Below are 18,471 nucleotides of genomic sequence, written 5' to 3' on the forward strand. Positions count from 1 at the left end.
CTCCTCCCTCTTCCTCTTCCTCCCCCCTGCTTAAATTTTGTTTGAAGCTGTTTTTTTCCTAATGTATGAGTTTGATGCATCAAATTTGAATTTATGTCCTGTTTGTCTAAAATGTGTAGTGGGAACTGTTTGGTCAGGTTTGTTTGTTATAGAGATACAACTTTATTTGTGGTGATATACCCTCCTTTTAAGTTCCAAAATAGTATATCCTGCAGTTTTCTTCACAGGGAATTTCGTACACTATATTAGATTGTAGTTCTATTTTGTCTTTGTTTTTCTCATTAGTGTAATGTTGAGATAAAGTGGCCGTGTTTTTGTATGTAATCACCTAATCGTTTTTGTTTTTGTTATTGTTTAGAGTTTTTGATATTCTCTCTGAAAGTGTGGGTATATAAGGGATTGTGTAGTATCTTTTGCTGTTGGTTTCATGGAGTTGTGATTGTGTCAATATTTGTGTTTGCTATAGTAATTGACAGACTAGTTTATGTGGGTACCTATTTGACAGGAGGAGATCTACACCTTTATTTTCTGTTGTTTTTTGTGTTTAGGGGATGTTAATTTTCACACCCTGTTTTTTAAATTTTCAGGTGTATTGATTTTGTATCTTTTTGGACATTGACTATTATAGTGTATATGTCATCCAGAGTGAATAGGCTTTAGCCACCATTTTGTTTCTATTTCCTCATTTGATTTTCTTATTGAAAGTACACCTAAAAATGGTATTTTGTTTTCTATTTCAATTTCTATTGTAAAATTTATTCTGGAAGGATAGTTGTTAAATTCCCTGTGATTTTAAATTTGGAATCAGTTTGCAATATGTTTTGTTGTCAATGTAATTCTGCTGTTTTAACTGTGCTAGGGTTATATTTGTATCTGTAATTAATTTGTGAGTTGGGTTTGTACCTACTTTCTTATGTTTGGTCATCATTTACTAGCGTATTTGTTTTTTGGATATAGTCGTCTTTGGTGATAGTGACAGTTTTGTTAGTTTTGTCTGTTTTAGTTATTATTATGTCAGGTTGTGTTTTTAAAAATTCATTTGTTGTTGTGTACATTTTTTGAGTGTTAGAGTATGTCTTAATATTTGTAGTTAGTTATTATATTTATACTATAACCTCTCATTTCATCCTGTCCATTCTCTTTTTACACTATTTTGAAAAATATATTATGTTATATTATTTATATATTATATATAAGTATATTTATTTGTAAAAGTGTGTTTATGTGAATCATCTTTCACTAATTAAATTTAATACTATCTCTAATTAGGTAAAATACTTTGTTTTTTGGGGATTTTCAACCCTTATGTGTTCTAATTAAGCCTAGAAGGAAGTTTTTCCTGTATATCAGCTAGCTATCCTAGCCAAGGTGGAATAAGGTTATCAAGATTTATTCTGTGGCTCTGCAACTGATTGTTCATTGTTGTATGGTGGATTCCTTGCATTTGGTCTTATAGAATTTCTAATGAATTTCTTGAAACCTAATTTAACCTAGTCCCCTGATTTAAAATTACATTACAATTCCAAGAAGACATACATTTATCATTATATTAATAAAAGCTATTTTTTTTTTTAAAGGAATCTGAGGTAGATTTATCACTATCTCATGGTGTAAAATTAATGATGGAATTAGAAGTAGAAGAAATTAGTAGTAAAACAATAAACAGCCAGACGTCATGTTCTTTAGGTATCCAGAATACATCTTCTAAAAGGAGGTTTTATGATCCCTATTAATATACATATCTATATTTTAGTTATTGATATTTAATTTTTACGAGAAGTACGTCGATGTTTGTATGTTAATAGTTCTGAAAAGAAAGAAGCTATCAATTTATCTGAACGGATGTCTCGTATTGGGTATGCACTACCTAACGTGCAGGTTTTGGAAACAGGAACTAGTCTTGATACACCAAATAAATTAAATTCATTATCACAGAAACCGATAACAAACATTCCATCGACCACTTCTATGATTGCAGTAAGTATTTATTTATATATAATATTAATTTTTAATAATTTTTGTATTTCCATTTTAACAAAGATTTTTCAATTTTATCACTTTCTATGCCTCTATGGAATATAGAATCAAACTCTTCATTATACATTAACATGGATAAAGTCATGGCTCCTGTCAATAAGGAACAGAGAAGATGGTATTTCTTCAAAACTACTGAATTTCTTGGGGTTAAAAGTTAGGTTCATTAAAAATTAGTTAGTTATTTTTATCTTTAGTTTGAAATTAATTACAACCTTCTTCAATTAAACGTGTTTAATAATCCTTTAAATTTTATATTATTTCATATATACAATAGTATATATATTTATATATCAATGGCTTAGAATGAAAACTTTGTATCTATAAAAAAAACTTAAATAACTGTTTACATTATTAGATAGATAAGCTTGTATCTCTCAATACCTGAAAGTCAAAAAATCCCTAACATACAGAGTATCAGTGAGATATATCATTGAAGGCTTACCACCCTATTATGATCCTGTTGTTATAGCTATTTTGGTAAATAAGAATATTAAATTCAGTGAAGTAAAGCAAATACTTTTGTCATTTGGAAGAAGGAATAACCTTAATAGGAATGAACAAGCATTAAAGACGTATAATAAAAGGTCCAACTTTTGTCTAAAAGCCTGCTTTATTTGCAAAAAACAGGTCACCAAAAAAGGAATGCTGGTTTAACAAAGAAAATAATAGATGACACAGAAGAAATGGACCCTCAGATACACAAAAGCCTCAACCAAGAAGATAGCGTAGAGCATCTATGGCTAAAGAATTTGCCTTATGCGCAATTAACAGAGACAATAAGTGTCTGTTGGATCAAGGGAAAATTATAATGAAGACACATAGCAAAAATGATTTTAAAAAATCCTAACTTTCAGGATGTTTTTGTTCCAAAGTTACCTCATGATCCACTGTCTGTGACCAAGTTAATTGAAAAGGGGAATAAAGTTATCCTTTCCCATGAAGGAAGCATGGAAGAGAGTGATGAACACTTTGAAGACAAAGCTCCTGCAATGAAAGAACAAGTGACATCTGGTCAACATCAACATCAAATGAAGGAAAAGCTAAGAAGCATCAAGACAAAAAGAAGAAGTAGAAAGAGAAACCTGCTGAGATTGCAGGGAGGTTACAGGAATTAAAGGATTTAACTGGTGACCCAGGACTTTGTTTCAAAGATGAAGAAAAACTTGAAGACATTTTTTATTGAACATTTTTACACCGAAGAAGATGAAGAAAACCCTAGATTAAATGCAGATGACTGTAATTGGGACATGGATGAAAAGAATATGGGTTGTGAAGCAGAAAATTTAGAAGAAGAAAGTAGGATATATATAAATATAAACTAAGAAGAAGAAACCCAGAAAAAATAGAAGGAAATAATAATACAAATTTTGGGAAGAAAATTGGTATTATTATTTAATTTGTAAATAAAACAGTAGAGAGCGACATAATGACATTGCTTCGAACGAAAGCAGACATGTTCCTTTGTTCTGAGAGCAATCGGGCGTGGTGTCTATTAACAGAAACATATACTCTTTGTCTTTATTTATAAAATCCCCCCTAAATGCTACAACAATTTGTAATTATCCCAGTTTTTATTTTAATTTTAGGGAGGCAGTGTCTGTTCTTCTGAAATAGGTGATGTGACTGTTACATCCCAATTTAACATGTTGTTCAGTGAAGTCCGTACTAGCAATTCAGAAATTAGAATGAACTTGAGCAAAGTTAATGACAAAATTGATGTGCTAATCTCAAAGGTAAGTAAAACTTTTTGAATTTTTGTTTTATCTTAGCTGATAGTATAAATTATTATATTCTGTTATTAATTTTTAGATAGGTGCTAATTCTCAGTTAGAACCCCAAAAAACATTTGAGATGGAAAAAATTAAAAATGTCGATGGATTTCTTGGTAAACTTGCTGAGCAAAACAATACCATCATGTCACTTTTAGAAAAGAAGTAATTTTATTTCATTTTCTTCTAATTTATTTAATAAGGTTATACTTAAAAATATATAAAGTTCTAAAAATATGTATTTTTCAAGTTAAAATTTATAGCTTATCTTGAGCATAATTAATTTAGTTAATTTTATCAAATGAGTTTTCTTTATATAATTCTATGGTGTTTGGGAGAGGAGTACATATAATATATTTGGGAAAATCGTTTTAAAAGATGTTTACTGTTTCAGTTGTCTCAAATGCCTATCTATAAAACATAAAATTTCAGAATTAAATTGTTAATATATGCTTCTAATTTATGACCTTATCTTAGTTTCTCTTTCTTTTTGGCTATGGGTACAATCAGTCATTTCTAAAATGTGATGATAAAATTGATAACCAGCTGGGTTCTCAAAATTTGGAAAACAAAAGTTGATAGTAATTAACCGGGTATGGGCATTGTAACTAGAAAGTTGAAGTTATTGGACAGAAATGTGTTTACTCAATCTTCCAGATTGATCATTGTATGAGGACAAAGATGCCGATCATGAAGATGATTGCCTATCACTTGTAATAGAAACTAACAATAACTAGTGAATTTGACCTTTGAAATATTTTTGACAAAGACTTATTTACTCTAACACCAGAAAATTAATTTATATATTTTACATTAAAAGTGAAATATATGTACTTACATTCATATAATAATTACATATACTGAAATATATATTTTAAGTGCCTGGCTCTTGATAATGCTGTTATCTATGTTTAGCTCGTTGTCAAATTTTCATTCAACATTAAATGAAATAATACAGCTCAAGAAAAGAAATTCTGAACTGGAAAGTTTATTGGAAGTAGCTGGATCAACGAGTCATATACTTAAGGTATGTTCATCAAATTGATATTTATTTGGCTAGGTTTTCCTATTACTTTGTTTAGGAAAAATCCTTTGATAGTTAAAAATTACTTAATCTTTTGTATAATTTAGGTTACTATTGTCTAATTGTTTATGGAAAATATATTATTAGTTTTTAAACCTGATTTCCAGATTCTGTTTTGAGTTATAATTCTTATTTAATTTCATGATTTATTTACATATTTTTGAGGGAGTGGGTTAGCACAGTAAGGTAGGCAGTTACTTTTAATTACTAGTTCGAGTTTGGCTGTGGCAGACAATTTATTTTTCTTTTATATCAGCCAAAGATTGACTTGAGTTAGGATGTCCTTCTGGGACATACCAAGGCTGTATAAAGTGGGTAACCCTAATTGGGAGAGGGGGAACTCTGGAAGTTGAGCGCAAATGCTAACCAAATCATCTCTTTGCACAATGGTTGGTCTAGAGACAATACTCTCTTCCAAGAATTGAACCCAAGAAAAACCTTTCACGTGTTGTAGTGGAATATTTTTCAATATATTTTTCTAAAAATAGTTTGTATTGGGGCATATTTTATTGAGTAGAAAAAATTAATAATTATTGTAGATAAAATAATAAAACAACCCTAAAACTTTTTGTATTATGTGGATTATTATTATAATGTATGACTAACAAACAATTTATACTGATTTTTTTAAATGCTCATCCAAGTTCAGTTTGCTTTAAATATAAATTGAATCAAAACAATAGTTATCAGTAACGAGGATTCCAAGATTGATGAAATGATTGGTTAACACTAAGCTTTAGACTAGTTGTTTAATAATGTTTTGCCAAAGTGTACCAGCATTATTTTTACATTTCATTACATTATATATTGATTTTATTGAAGGATAAAGTTGGTGAATTAAACTTGAAACTCGCAGAAATGGAAAAAATGATGAATAATGGAGATAAAAATATTTGTAATCAGTGTAATAGAACTGGAGATAAAAAAGTAAAAGAGTTGGAAGAAAATGTAAGAGTCTTGGAAGAACGAAATTTACGACTTGTTCACAATTCAGAAGAACTAGAGCGCCAAAACAGAGAACTAAGTGAACACACCATATCTGCCATACAGGGTCATAGTAATCAGGAGTTGTCATTTCAACTGCGTCTCTTAGGTATTCAATTATTGTAGTATAATTATATATTAATTATACTTGTTTTCTATATTTAATTATCTCCTTAAAATAATTTCTTTATTTTGTTATATTTTTCATTGTGTAAAAAATGTAATTGTTATTGGTTAGGACCTGTATGTATCTGTTCTCATCCTTCTCTGGTTTTCCAAGTCTTGAACACTCTATATTTTTCATTGCCATCCATTTTTAAGAATAAAATTCCTTATTTTTAAAATAAAGAGCTTGAATAGATTATGAGATAAGATAACTTTTCCATGATGATTTTGATTTACAATAATAATGCTTTCAGAAAAAGATAAACGAATTGAAGATCTTCAAAGAGAAATAGACAAACTGAATTTAGAGGTAGTGAAAAGGTGTACTCGACAGGCAGTTGAAAAAGAAATAACAGAAGTAGCAAAAGCATTAATGAACAAAGCTTACAAAACTTTAAAAACTGTTTCTCGAGATTCATCCTTGATTGACCATTCATTTGCTAATGCTCTGAGGGTAATTATTTTATATTGGTAGTCAAAGTTTTATGATTTCTGATTTAAGCTTCAACAAATGTGCCTCAAAAATATTATAAAAACACCTCTAAATTGGTATTATAAAAAAAAAAAAATTAGTGCAAGCATGATATAGCCCTGCCTGGTTTTTAATATCAAATATTGATTTTAATATTTATTTATTTGACATTAATTTCAACGTGCAACAAAATTTTTGTAAATTAGACTCATCAGCGTATAATTGGTATTCTATATGTTAAGCTATATTGCATGACAACTTAATAGGGAACCTTGGAAGTTGAGCTTGAGGCGCAGAAGTTATTCTCAAGAAGGGAAAATTGTTCCCTCTCTACATAACCAGATAGTTGTCTTGTTAAACAGCCAATATCTTAATAGAATGAATTTTTGTTTTAAAATTTTATTAATAAAACCATCCATAATGACCTCAATGTTCCAGAATCAGATATCAATCCTTCCATGATAAACTCCCTAATCATTCAAACCCCCTTTTTTCTCATCTTGATTCCTCTTCAGCCCCCTTTAATCATCCTAGACATCTGAAAAGAAGATGGCTAGGAAATCTTCTAATCTAGAAATGTTATTGAATTTCTACTGATGGGTAGATTTTCCATAAGTCTGTATCATGCCCTTCTTCTATAATTCACATCACCATTTACTAGTTATATTGTTTAGTTAATACACTTGTATATTTCAAGAAATAAATTACAAAAAAAAGTTTTACATAGTTTTAATTTTGTGTACTTATTAATACGTTGAATGTTACTTCAATTAATTAAAAAATAGCTTAAGATTTCTAATTTTTATCATTTATTTATTGTTATCAAAGTGTCCTAAGACATTTTTTATTTATGTTGTGGTTTATTATCTTCGAAAAAGAACCTTGTAGACACAAAAAATTATTAAAATTAATACAACTTTTGAAATGAAAAATCTTACTTTTATTTATTGTTGGTCACTCAGTTGAAGCTGTGCTTTCATCAGTCTTATTTTAGGCTCCAAATTTTTACCTACTGGGTTTGGGTTGGATTCTTTACCTAAATATTTTCTTGATAAGACCATTCCTTTCCCTCTGCTTGTTTATATAATAAATATATAACTTACTTATTTTCAAAACTGGTTCTGTTATGATCAAAATTTCTCATTATCAAAATCTCTTTCCTAAACTTATAAGACTTTGAAATTGTGTTCATTTACTACCATCTGACTAGTTTGTCATGATATTTATGTTTGAGATTATAATTTTTGAAATACTTTTTATTTTTTCATTTGTAAAGCTTTCGTTACAACTAAAGTTCTCTAGTTATTTTAATAAAATTAAATATTTATATTTTGCAGGAAATGACAAGAGCTTACTTAGAAAATTATTTCGAACAAAAATGCCCATCTCTTTTTGAACATGAAGGATCTTCCAAGACAGGAGACGACGTGCCTTCTAGAGACCATTATGAAGAGCAGGGTAATCCTCCATTACCTCCTAATAATTTACCTCTTCCCATTCCAAGACCTCGCATTACCGTTGGTCCAAAAGAGTCCTCGCATAAACGAGACAATAGGAACAATGAGACTGATAAACTTCTGACTAAGGACAAATTGACTGAAAATAATAAACAACTGACATCTGACAATGAAAAGATACCAAATAAAGTTCTTTCAACAACTATTGATTCTGTTGAAAGTTCTCATATTCAACCAGTTCCTTTACCAGACTTTCTTGTATGTGAAAATTCTGTAAATAGTTCAGATAAAATAAAAAATTATAGCTCGCAAAATCAACCCATTGATAGAGTCCCAGTTAATTCTAATGAAGATCTGTCCAAAGAACCTGACGATACAGTTCAGCTACTGCAAAATGATTCCAATCCGACCATTGGGACAGAATCTTATTTAAGTCCCAATAACACATCCTATTCTTCTAATTTCTACCCTCCTTTTATTCCTACCACTCCTCCACCAATCGGCGATGATAACTCAGAGTAGTAAAGGTATGTGTAATAAATTATGTTTAAGTGTTTTTAGTTCTTGATTTACATTATTTAATTCACGGTGCATGTTCCATGATTATTTAGTTGGAAGCTTTATTTTCAATTATTATTAATTATATCACAACTTAAAACATAAATTGCTAGTTATTTTTATAACAGAGTAGTACTTTGCTATATAGTATTTACTGTAAGGAAGATATATCTGGAGCTTGATATAATTAATTATGACTTGAAAGAAATAATTAAAGATTTATATACACCCATTAACTTGAAGAGATACCAACAGTACACAGCTTTCCAGATATTCACCCTTCTAAGTACTAACCAGGCCCAATATTGCATTATGTCAGCAATCAGGCAAGAACCAGTACGGCATGGTCACTAACTAATTGAGGATATAAAATACAAAGGCGTTTAAAAGGTGTTAAAGGAAAATAATTTATTATTGTTTATACTATCATCAGCCACTGGTTTAAAAAAAACACAAATTGGAACTTTTTTAAGTTTTTCCCTTTTTTATTATTATTTTTTTTAATAAACATTTAATTCAAAATGCGCTTATTACATTTAGTGTGCTATAAAAATATTTTAAACTTTGAAGTTGTACGAAAGGTGTTTTCAGTTTATTTTATACCAGATCGGCCTGATGGGCCTTACATGGTTGATATAACCGTTATATTATATATATTTTTTAACAGTTGATTATGGAGGGGTATAGTGTCATACAAAAGACACCCCTAACTATATACAATGTTCTTATTAAAAGAAAAAAATAATAAAATAAATAGATAAGAATAATGATTCTTAATAAAAGAGGAAAGTAAATTTAATAACAAAAAATAATGATATTGGTACACTTACATAAAACAAACCATTGCCCTCTAATAGTAAAAAGAAACAAGTTAATTTGAAAAAGGGACGAGAGAAGAAAAGAGAAAAAAAAATGAATAAATAAAATGAGTAATAATAATAAGTAAAATAGAGGTAGTGTGACTATGAATTAATTTTATATTTGTTAAAATTTATAACCGAATGTCCTGTAGCAGTCTGGGCTTCAGTCTTCGGGTTGAGGTTGGGTTTCCCAGGTTCTAGGTCATTGCTCCTTTAACTGTCGGCAACTGGGAGTGGAACTTCATGAACCTTTTTTGATGTAATCCTCTATTGACTCCATCTGTAATTCGCGATGCATTTGGCTATTTCTTATGAATCAAGGAGCATTAACTGCGATTCTTAGGACTTTATTTTGAAAAGATTGTAGTTTTTTCCTTTTTGTAAAGGATGCCGCTCCCCAGACTTCACAGCCGTACATCAGCAGTGGCCTGAGAATTGTTTTAAATATAAGAACAGTAGTTTCTGGTTTTAGTTTGGAATTTCTGTTTAGGATAGGATATAGCATTGCTAACCTTGCATAGGTTTGAGTTAGTTTGATGTAGATATGGTGATTCCAGGTAAGGCGGCGATCTAGCTGAATTCCCAGGTATCTTACTGTTTCACTGGCAGGATTCCATTTCAAATTTTTACCTTTGAGGATTCGATTCGGTGGTTCTGGTGGGCGTCGAAGAGTTATATTTTTGAGTTACATTTTTCAATGTTCAAGCTAATCATCCATTTAGTGAAATATTGTTCTAGATAATTAAGGTGACTTTGCAAAGTGTTTCTAGCTATTATGTTATCATGTTGAGAGAACACAGCTGTATCGTCAACAAACATAGCTGTGGAGGTGTATGTGGATTGGACGATGTCGTGAAGGTAGAAGTTGAACTAAATGGAAGAAAGGACTGAACCTTGTGGAGTACTGGCATGGATTTGTCTAAGGGTTGAATTTTTGTTGTTAATTCTGACTGAAAATGTTCTACCATTGAGGAATGAGCTCAGAATATTGTATAGGTATTTTGGAGTGCCTGCTTTCTTTAGTTTATATAGGAGACCTCGATGCCAGACCTTATCGAATGCTTGTTGGAAATCTAAGAATGCTACCAGGGTGAAAAAATCATAGAAGTTATTTTCTCAAAGATTCAATATGTTTTTTTGGGGTGCTAAAACTGAATTTTAAGTTTACCATCTCATCAAACCCAGCTTAGAAGGACAAAATTTACTCTTTTATTCTTTTAACCGCCTGGTTTTAGCTATGGATACCTGAACTTGGTCAAATAGTTTCAGGTAAATGATATTAACGTTTGGGTACGACTTACAACTATATGCCAGTAGTATCCTTGGATTGGTAGCTGTCTGTAATCAACAAGGTCAACTCATTAATCATTTTATCCCAAGTTATAATATCAACTGTTAATTAAAAAAAAATATTATGAATAATAAAATAGGACAAGTTCATAAAAATTAAATAATAATGAAATTATTATTGAAAGAATAAAAGACATGTACTTCAAGTCACGTCAATATTCTCAAATATTATCAGTATAGATACTGATCATCAGCCACCAGAAATTTCAACAAAAAATTTCTATCCTGTTGTTATATTTATTTTTAAGATTTGTTGATGATAATTATTGAAGGTTTCTAAGTAATCATTTAAAAATAAATTATATTGCAGGGGAAGGAAATTATTCAAGAGTCATATACTGCAGTGCGAGGCGATCAAAAAGCTGTGAGGTAATTGAAAATCGAAATAATAATAATAATAAGTCTTTATTTATATGTGAATACAAAAATAAATCATTCTTTGGAAAAAATTAAAGAAAAAATGAATATATACTTAAACATATTCACATATAGACCTTCCCGTGTGGGAGATTAGTCTTTTTAGTGGAGACTAGCCTGATCTTAAAACCAGAGTTACTGGCATTTAGTTTTCCACAATTCCCTAACTCGAGCGTGCCTCATCCATAATGAAACGCCACACTGTTTTGTAATTTTGTCGACCCAGCGCTTGCGTTGTCATCCCCTTTGTCTCTTCCTGTCCAGGGGATCCACTCTGCAGCTTTTGACGGCTTTTAAAAATATATCTGAGACTCCAAAATTTCTTCCATGTTTTACTTACCTATTCTGGATTCAATTTCCTTGGCATCCTCATTCACAAATGAAATTATTTGCCCAAATTAAATTACTTCATCGGAAATCTTTATACCCATGAAGTTATGTCTTAATAGTTTCTGGAGGGCCGTTGGTCTTTATGACAGTTTTTTGAGTGTTCAATATCAATCCATGGAGAGAACTTTTTTCTTTTAACTGATTGATCATTAGCACTAGTTCTTCCCCCTGAGCTTGCTATCAAAACCATGTCGTCTGCAAATTTTAATGTGTTCAGCTTCATTACATTTAGTGAGATCCCTATGTCTTCCCAGTCTAAGAATATTCTCTGCCTGACTCCTTTTCTTATAGGGAATATTTTTCCTCTTCTTTCCATCTCTACCTATCCTTTATTGTCTATATACATGTTTTCTATTATTTTTATATACCCTATATCCACTCCTCAGCGTTTCAATGAGGGTCCTATATTGTTGTGATATATGCTGTCGAATGCTTTTTTGAAATTGATAAATTCCAGATGAAGTTTTAAGTAATATTTGTTCGCTTTTTCTATCAGCTGGTTAATAGTGAACAAATGATCAATCACTGACATGCTTTTTCTAAACCCTTCTTGAACTTTTGGTAGGTTTTTGTCTATTGCTTTTGATATTCTGGCACTTATTATTTTTGAGAAGAGGTTACAGAAGTGGAGCCAATTGAAATGGGACAGTAGTTGTTGATATTTTTTCTATCACTCTTCTTATGGATCAGAATTATTTTTGAAGTTTTCCATTCATTGGGTATTTCTTTTTTTTGAATGATTTTGTTGAAAACAAGTCATAGTAATGAATATAAATCGTCTCCTCCAGATTTCAAAACTTCATTTGTTATTCCGTCTTCTTCTGGACATTTATTATTTTTAGACTTTTTATAGCTACTTCTACTTTGGTTATCATAATCGGTGGTACAAAATCATTTATTTCATCGTTGGTTGCTTTTGTTTTGGTGAGATATTTGTCTGAGGAGTATAGTTCTTGGAAAAAACCTGTGACTGATTTTATGATTTCTTGCCTGTTACTTTCCATTACTCCTTTCTTGTTTTCTAGATTAGCTGGCCAGAATTTTTCCTTGAATTAAGCTGTTATTAGGTATATCAGTCATTCTTTGTACTTTATTTGATCTTAAGTCCTGTTTGATGTGGTGTCTGATTAGTTTATTTAGTTGAGAATTATTATTTTCGGTTGAATTAAGAATCAATTTTTCCTTTGCTCTATCAATTGCATACTCTCGGACAATTTTGAGCGATGATCGTTGGGTTTGTACAATTTTAATTTTGCATGAGCTGATGCTTCCTGAATTTTACTTCTAACCTCTATATATAATTCTTGGACATCGCTGTTTATCTTTTCACTTTCAATAGATTGTCTTCTTTCTTCCATATTTTTCTGAAAAACTTCAGTGTTTATGCTTCTTGTGGCTGGTGTGAAATGGCAAGGTCTTGTTTTGCTCATTCTATCAAACCTGAGGGTGGTCCTGATCAATCTATGGTCCGAGTTGAAGTTAACATTTGGTAATACTTCACAGTTTTTTATTATGTCAATTCTGTTTGTTAATACATAATCCATTTCGAATTTCGCTCCTGTAGGGGATTTCCAGGTCCATTTGTTTTTTCTTTTCTTTTTGTAGGTGTGAAAATGGAACTATGTTACATCAATTTCTAGCAGTCTCATTTCAGTTAATTTTTTTTTATTGATATTAATATTTTTTATTATAGGTTTAAGCTTTTATAATATTTACCTGGTATTAAGTTTTATTCTTCGTAATATTAGATACAGTTGAATTCCATTCATGAAAATATTGAAAATTCAATTTGTTTAATCAATAATAATTTTCTCAAATAATTACATCTTAATGTTTTTTTCAAGTACTCATTTTTAAAAAATTTTTGTTTGTACTTATTTCACATACATTAGTCTCTTGGATTCTATTATATTATAATTATAAATTGAAATAGAAAAGACTATATAGTAAAATATATATATTTACAATATCTATTTTTTAGGTGTGTCCAAAATTAAACCGTACTGCTTGACCAATATTTCCATTTAAAGTGAGTATTCATATTTTTACAATAATTACTAATACCTATAAATCTGATGCAGTGCACGTATCACACAATTTTCATTTGCCACTCTACTTAGTCCACGTTTTGAGTAGATTGGTGGACTCTGTTCAAATTATTTATTATTTTTAGTGATTTTCACTATGAAAATACATATTTAGGGTTTTTGAGGTAGAAATGACTAATATTAACTTTTTCCTGTCACTAATACTAGAGTTTAACAAAATATCACAAAGTTGTAAACATATCCTAGCATATCGGGAGAGATTGGGTTGCCTTGGTTTTTTTTCCTGATTCAAGCCTTTCTCTATTTTACTCTTTTTCTCCTTTATTTATTCATGATTTTTAATTTTAATATTTTGTATTTAACCATTTTTTATTATAGCTAGCAGTGAACACTGTTTATTTTTTTTCAATAAGCAAAATTACTTTTAGAGGTTATTTGAACATTCAGCATTAAAGTCCTGTTAGAATATTTAAATGAGGATAAAACTTATCTGATATTAATGACCACTTGATTGCTCGTTGATTTACCGAGTTTAATCAAAATCTATTCTATAAGGGGCACTTCTGTTCTGCTAATTTTAGCGAAATAGTTCAATTTATTAAACGAAAAATGACTAACTATTTAAACATATCCTGGAGGGTAATTCTGTAATGAAAATAAACTAATTTATATTCTAGTTTTCAATTAAATAATTTGATTTCAGATGTGCCATTCTCCTGATTCCTTGGTGGTTTAATGAAGGACTTTGAGGCGGATTACTGCTTTTTAATATTTTATTATATACTATTGTCAATTTCAGTAATTAAAATTATTTTTGAATAACAAATTATTATGTTATGATTATATGATAAAAAATATGTATTTTCTATCTCTTTAATGTAAATTACTCTGTATAAAAATTTATTTATATATTTAATATATTGTATATATGTGTATTCATGTAAAATAATTATGGAAAAATTACACAACAGCAATAATTTATTTTGATACAAAAATTAACATCAGTAGATAACACTATTTACAGAATTTGATGAGAAAGTTTATTACATTACATCTATATACAGTTTTAAAAACTAATATAGTAATTAATATTATTAATTATAAAGCATGCTGTATTTCTATACAATGTTAAGATAAAATATTTAATAAATATAAATTAAACATTTTTCTTCAGTCTTGTTTCAATCTCCATTATTGCATTTTCAGTTTCGGCCTGAAATTTAAATTAATGGTAATTTAAAAAAATAATTTTTGATTTTTATACATAATATTAATTTGATTTGTTAATGTTTATATTTAGCAGACTTGCTGAAATACTCAGCATTGTATAGGAATAATTTTATAGATTCTGGCTCTCTGATTTGAATGAATAGTCTGTAAATTAATTTTTTTGTTATTATCTGATATGAAGTTAAAAACAGAAATTGGAAAAAAAACCTTTCAATATGAAGAAGTAAAAGTATCAATTTGTTGTTGATGTTGGGAGAGAGAAGTAGATTCTCATTGGCATGCCTATACCAGAGCAAAATTTTTATATTCAAACATATTTTAATTTAATTCTTATAGATCTCCCAGGAAAAAATATTTTTGAGAAATTTTAAATTTAATAATAATGTTACTAGAACTTACTTTGGTGTGAAGGCAAACATGTCGAAAAGAGATTGCTGGGCTACTCCATTTTCAGTACTCTTTCTCTTCACATTGTTCTTTTCTAGCAGGCTACCAGCTCTTTTCTTAACATTAGGACTTTTACCAGTTTTAATACTTAATTTAGCCTAAAAATTAATGAATAAAATGGAATAAAAATACAACAGTCTACTAAAATTTATATTCTACTCTTAACTATTAATTCAATGCTCAATTGTTATCGTGTCAATATTGAAAATACTGAGAATGATTTTATGGAATTATCCATCCTTAAAACTAAAAGGATCATACATAGGTTGATAAAATTAAAAAAATAAAATAAAACTATTTAATCACTATGGTGACATGAAAACAAATGTTAGACTGGTGAAACTGAAAAATGCACTACGCATTTGCCCGTCAATATACTTGTTAAACTCTTGTTAGAACAGACCTATTTTTGCTTTTTTCGTCATTCCCCATTGCCTTATACAACAAAATATGTTACATATTATTTTTTTATCTTTGGTTTTCCTATATACATGCCTTATTACAACTCTTATTTCTTGAAATGTGTTCTCAACTTGGAAAAAATATTTGTCCTCAAATCTCCTCAAGCTAATTATTGAATCTTTTCATAATTCATAGTATTTATCCATTTTTTATAACTAATAAAATGTGAGATGGTTAATTATTTTAAATAAACAAAATTAAAAGTAATTTGAGGAAGATTTTTACTATTTCAATAAGAATAAGACCTCTCTGATATTAACGATCACTTAATTGAACATTGATTTACTGAGTTTAATCAAAATTGTTTGGTTAAAAAAAGGATAACAGTGTAAAATTCATTAAATAAAGTGGTACTTCAGAATGGTCAATTTTAACAAAAAAATTGCTGTAAATTTCCAGTACCCACACCATAACTATAATTTCAGTTTTCTCTGATTTTTGACCCACAAACAGACCATTCAGTAAGCCATGATTATTTGGATTAAGATTTCTAAACAGGTATTTCTGTTGGAAACTCGGATTTAAAATTTTTCAAGATCATAATACTTCCCCATACTATATATTCTATACATTTTTATGGGTTTCAAGTTATGTAGGAATCGTAGGGAACGAACTGGCCGATCAAGGTGCAAGAGAAGCACTTGTGCTCCCGGGAGGGGTTAAACAATACTAACTCCATTAGAAATGAGCAAACCCCTCGAAAAGGAAATCAAAGATAGATGGTCATCTTTGTAGAACGAAAGTCCAAAGAGTAAATGAAAAATTATTAAAAAGGACGTCAAGCCCTGGAGTGTTGATGACCTGCGATGTTTTAGCCATTAAAAAAACAAACAACAAACCAACATTTCATATATAGGGCAGTGAAAGTAAAAATAACATAGACTCTATCAGTAGTTCACATGAAGGCTAGCATAAGCCCTGTCCATCAACAGGAGTCTTCCAAAATATTCTGTTATTTAATAAAATCTCTGGTAAGAGAGAAAAAATACACATAAACTATCCTAAGCTTATTAATTTAAGTTACCTGAGGGCTCTGAGATGTACAGCTTTTATCATTTCCAGCAGGACTCTTTTTAAATGAGAAGTCCAAAAGAGGTTGCTTCCATTTAAAAGAGGGACTACTCAATTTCTTAACAGGTTTTTCGTTCTTGGGCTGTTCATCAGCTTCAGCATTCTTTGACAGAGAATCAATAATATTTAAAAAACTTTGGGGCTTTGGAACAGAAGCCCGGCAATCAGCCGGGCTTGTAACAGAAAAAATATTTTTCCTCGGAGAAGGTGAACCAATTTTTGCAGTGTTCAATACATCATCATCAATTATACTCGTTACTGAAAATGCATTTTTCTTAGGAGAACATAATACTGCGTTTCTGCTATTTGCTTCTTCATTATGATCTAAAATATCTGTTACTAAAAAAGAATTCTTATCAGGAGACATTTGTATTATAGTAGTATTTAACTTATCAGTTTCATCGGTCTGACGAAGTGGACTGGCCATAATGTCCTCAAGTGATTTATTCAAGCTTGATGAACCTGTTTCCTGAGTAATACATTTATGCGAATCAGGTTTTACTTCAACAGGACTACTAAAATACCTAAAAAAAAAAAAATTATCAAATGCCAAAATAGAAAAATTCAGAGTTATCAAATTTTAACTAATGGTTTAATAAAAAGGGCATATTAATATTTGAGGTTTTTAGAAGAAAATCCCATTCCTTTGTCAAGCACCTAATATCTTTTAAAATATGAGGGCTGTCAAGAAAGTAACAGATGTTTTGAAATAAACTATTCACAAATTGAAAAACTCAAAGTTTATTATAAGCATTTGAAAGGCACACTCTTAAGCTATTTTTCTACATAATCGCCATTCAAGTTGAGTCATTTATCATACCGTGGCACAAGTTTTTCAATATCCTCTCTGCAGAAATCTGGCGCTTGCGATTTTGAAATCTGATGCTTATTTTGTATGGCATGCCATAACTTTCTTAGCGTTTCATAATACCTTTCTGAGTTGATTGTTGCTTCACATTCTAGAAAATCAACGAGAAGCACTCCCTTGGAGTCCCAAAACACAGTAGCAGCCATGATCTTTTTTGCTGACAGCATTTGCAAATACTTTTGTGCATGGTTTCTTTGGAGAACGTGTATGCGCCCATTCCATCGACTGCTTTTTTGTTTCACAGTTGACATGGTTCACCCAAGTCTTGTCCCCGGTTATGATACGATCAGCAGTTTTCTCGATTTTATCATTGATTTACATTGCCAGGTGATCAGTCACAAGGTTAGGCCTACCACTCCGGTCCTCGTCGTGAACATTGCTACAGCCATTTTTAAAATCAATGCACCATTGCCTCACTCGACTTTCACTCATTATCCCCTGCCCGTAAACATCACAAAGCTGACGATAAATTTCAATTGGCCTGCTGTTTCGAGCCAACAAAAACCGAATCGCAGACTGCAAATTGAGGAATGCACAGTCCTGATGCTACAACAGCTGGATGCGTACTAAATGTAGAACATTCAGACACCAAGATGGTGGCTCTACCCCACACATCACCACGATATGCCAAAACGTCTGTTACTTTTTGGACAGTCCTTGTAATAATGACAAAAGAATGAGAATTTCAGCTTCAAAAGGGTAAATAATCCTCCTAGGCGTCTGAAAAGAAGATGGCCTCGAGATCTTATCCTCTAGAAATGTTATTGGAGTTCTACCAATGGGTAGATTCTCCACATGTTTG

General features: G+C 30.3%; 2 protein-coding genes across 6 annotated transcripts in view; one reads left to right on the forward strand and one right to left on the reverse strand.

Annotated features, from left to right (window-relative positions):
• LOC106690981 (FK506-binding protein 15) overlaps positions 1 to 14,389 on the forward strand; it is a 17,684-nt gene extending 3,295 nt beyond the window's left edge. The window contains exons 7-17 of one of the 4 annotated variants that reach the window (XM_067046508.1): positions 1,578 to 1,714; positions 1,806 to 1,977; positions 3,624 to 3,770; positions 3,847 to 3,971; positions 4,722 to 4,833; positions 5,713 to 5,983; positions 6,294 to 6,493; positions 7,849 to 8,495; positions 11,047 to 11,105; positions 13,525 to 13,572; positions 14,295 to 14,389. In XM_067046508.1, coding sequence (XP_066902609.1) covers positions 1,578 to 1,714; positions 1,806 to 1,977; positions 3,624 to 3,770; positions 3,847 to 3,971; positions 4,722 to 4,833; positions 5,713 to 5,983; positions 6,294 to 6,493; positions 7,849 to 8,490 — 1,806 coding nt within the window. In that variant the 3' untranslated portion in view covers positions 8,491 to 8,495; positions 11,047 to 11,105; positions 13,525 to 13,572; positions 14,295 to 14,389. The remainder of the gene's footprint in view (positions 1 to 1,577; positions 1,715 to 1,805; positions 1,978 to 3,623; positions 3,771 to 3,846; positions 3,972 to 4,721; positions 4,834 to 5,712; positions 5,984 to 6,293; positions 6,494 to 7,848; positions 8,496 to 11,046; positions 11,106 to 13,524; positions 13,573 to 14,294) is intronic. The other 3 variants (XM_014436625.3, XM_014436633.2, XM_014436618.3) reach the window with 3 other exon arrangements.
• Positions 14,390 to 14,556: 167 nt separating this feature from the next.
• Positions 14,557 to 18,471, reverse strand: part of tos (Exonuclease tos) — an 11,873-nt gene continuing 7,958 nt past the window's right edge. Inside the window, exons 6-8 of one of the 2 annotated variants that reach the window (XM_014437089.3) lie at positions 16,755 to 17,325; positions 15,221 to 15,366; positions 14,557 to 14,804 (exon numbers count right to left, since the gene is read on the reverse strand). In XM_014437089.3, the coding sequence (XP_014292575.1) occupies positions 14,783 to 14,804; positions 15,221 to 15,366; positions 16,755 to 17,325 (739 nt within the window). In that variant the 3' untranslated portion in view covers positions 14,557 to 14,782. The remainder of the gene's footprint in view (positions 14,805 to 15,220; positions 15,367 to 16,754; positions 17,326 to 18,471) is intronic. The other variant, XM_014437083.3, reaches the window with a different exon arrangement.

This window comes from Halyomorpha halys, unplaced genomic scaffold, assembly GCF_000696795.3.
Source record: "Halyomorpha halys isolate HHAL.00 unplaced genomic scaffold, Hhal_1.1 Scaffold51.1, whole genome shotgun sequence".
In the NCBI taxonomy this organism is placed as follows: Eukaryota; Metazoa; Arthropoda; class Insecta; order Hemiptera; family Pentatomidae; genus Halyomorpha; species Halyomorpha halys.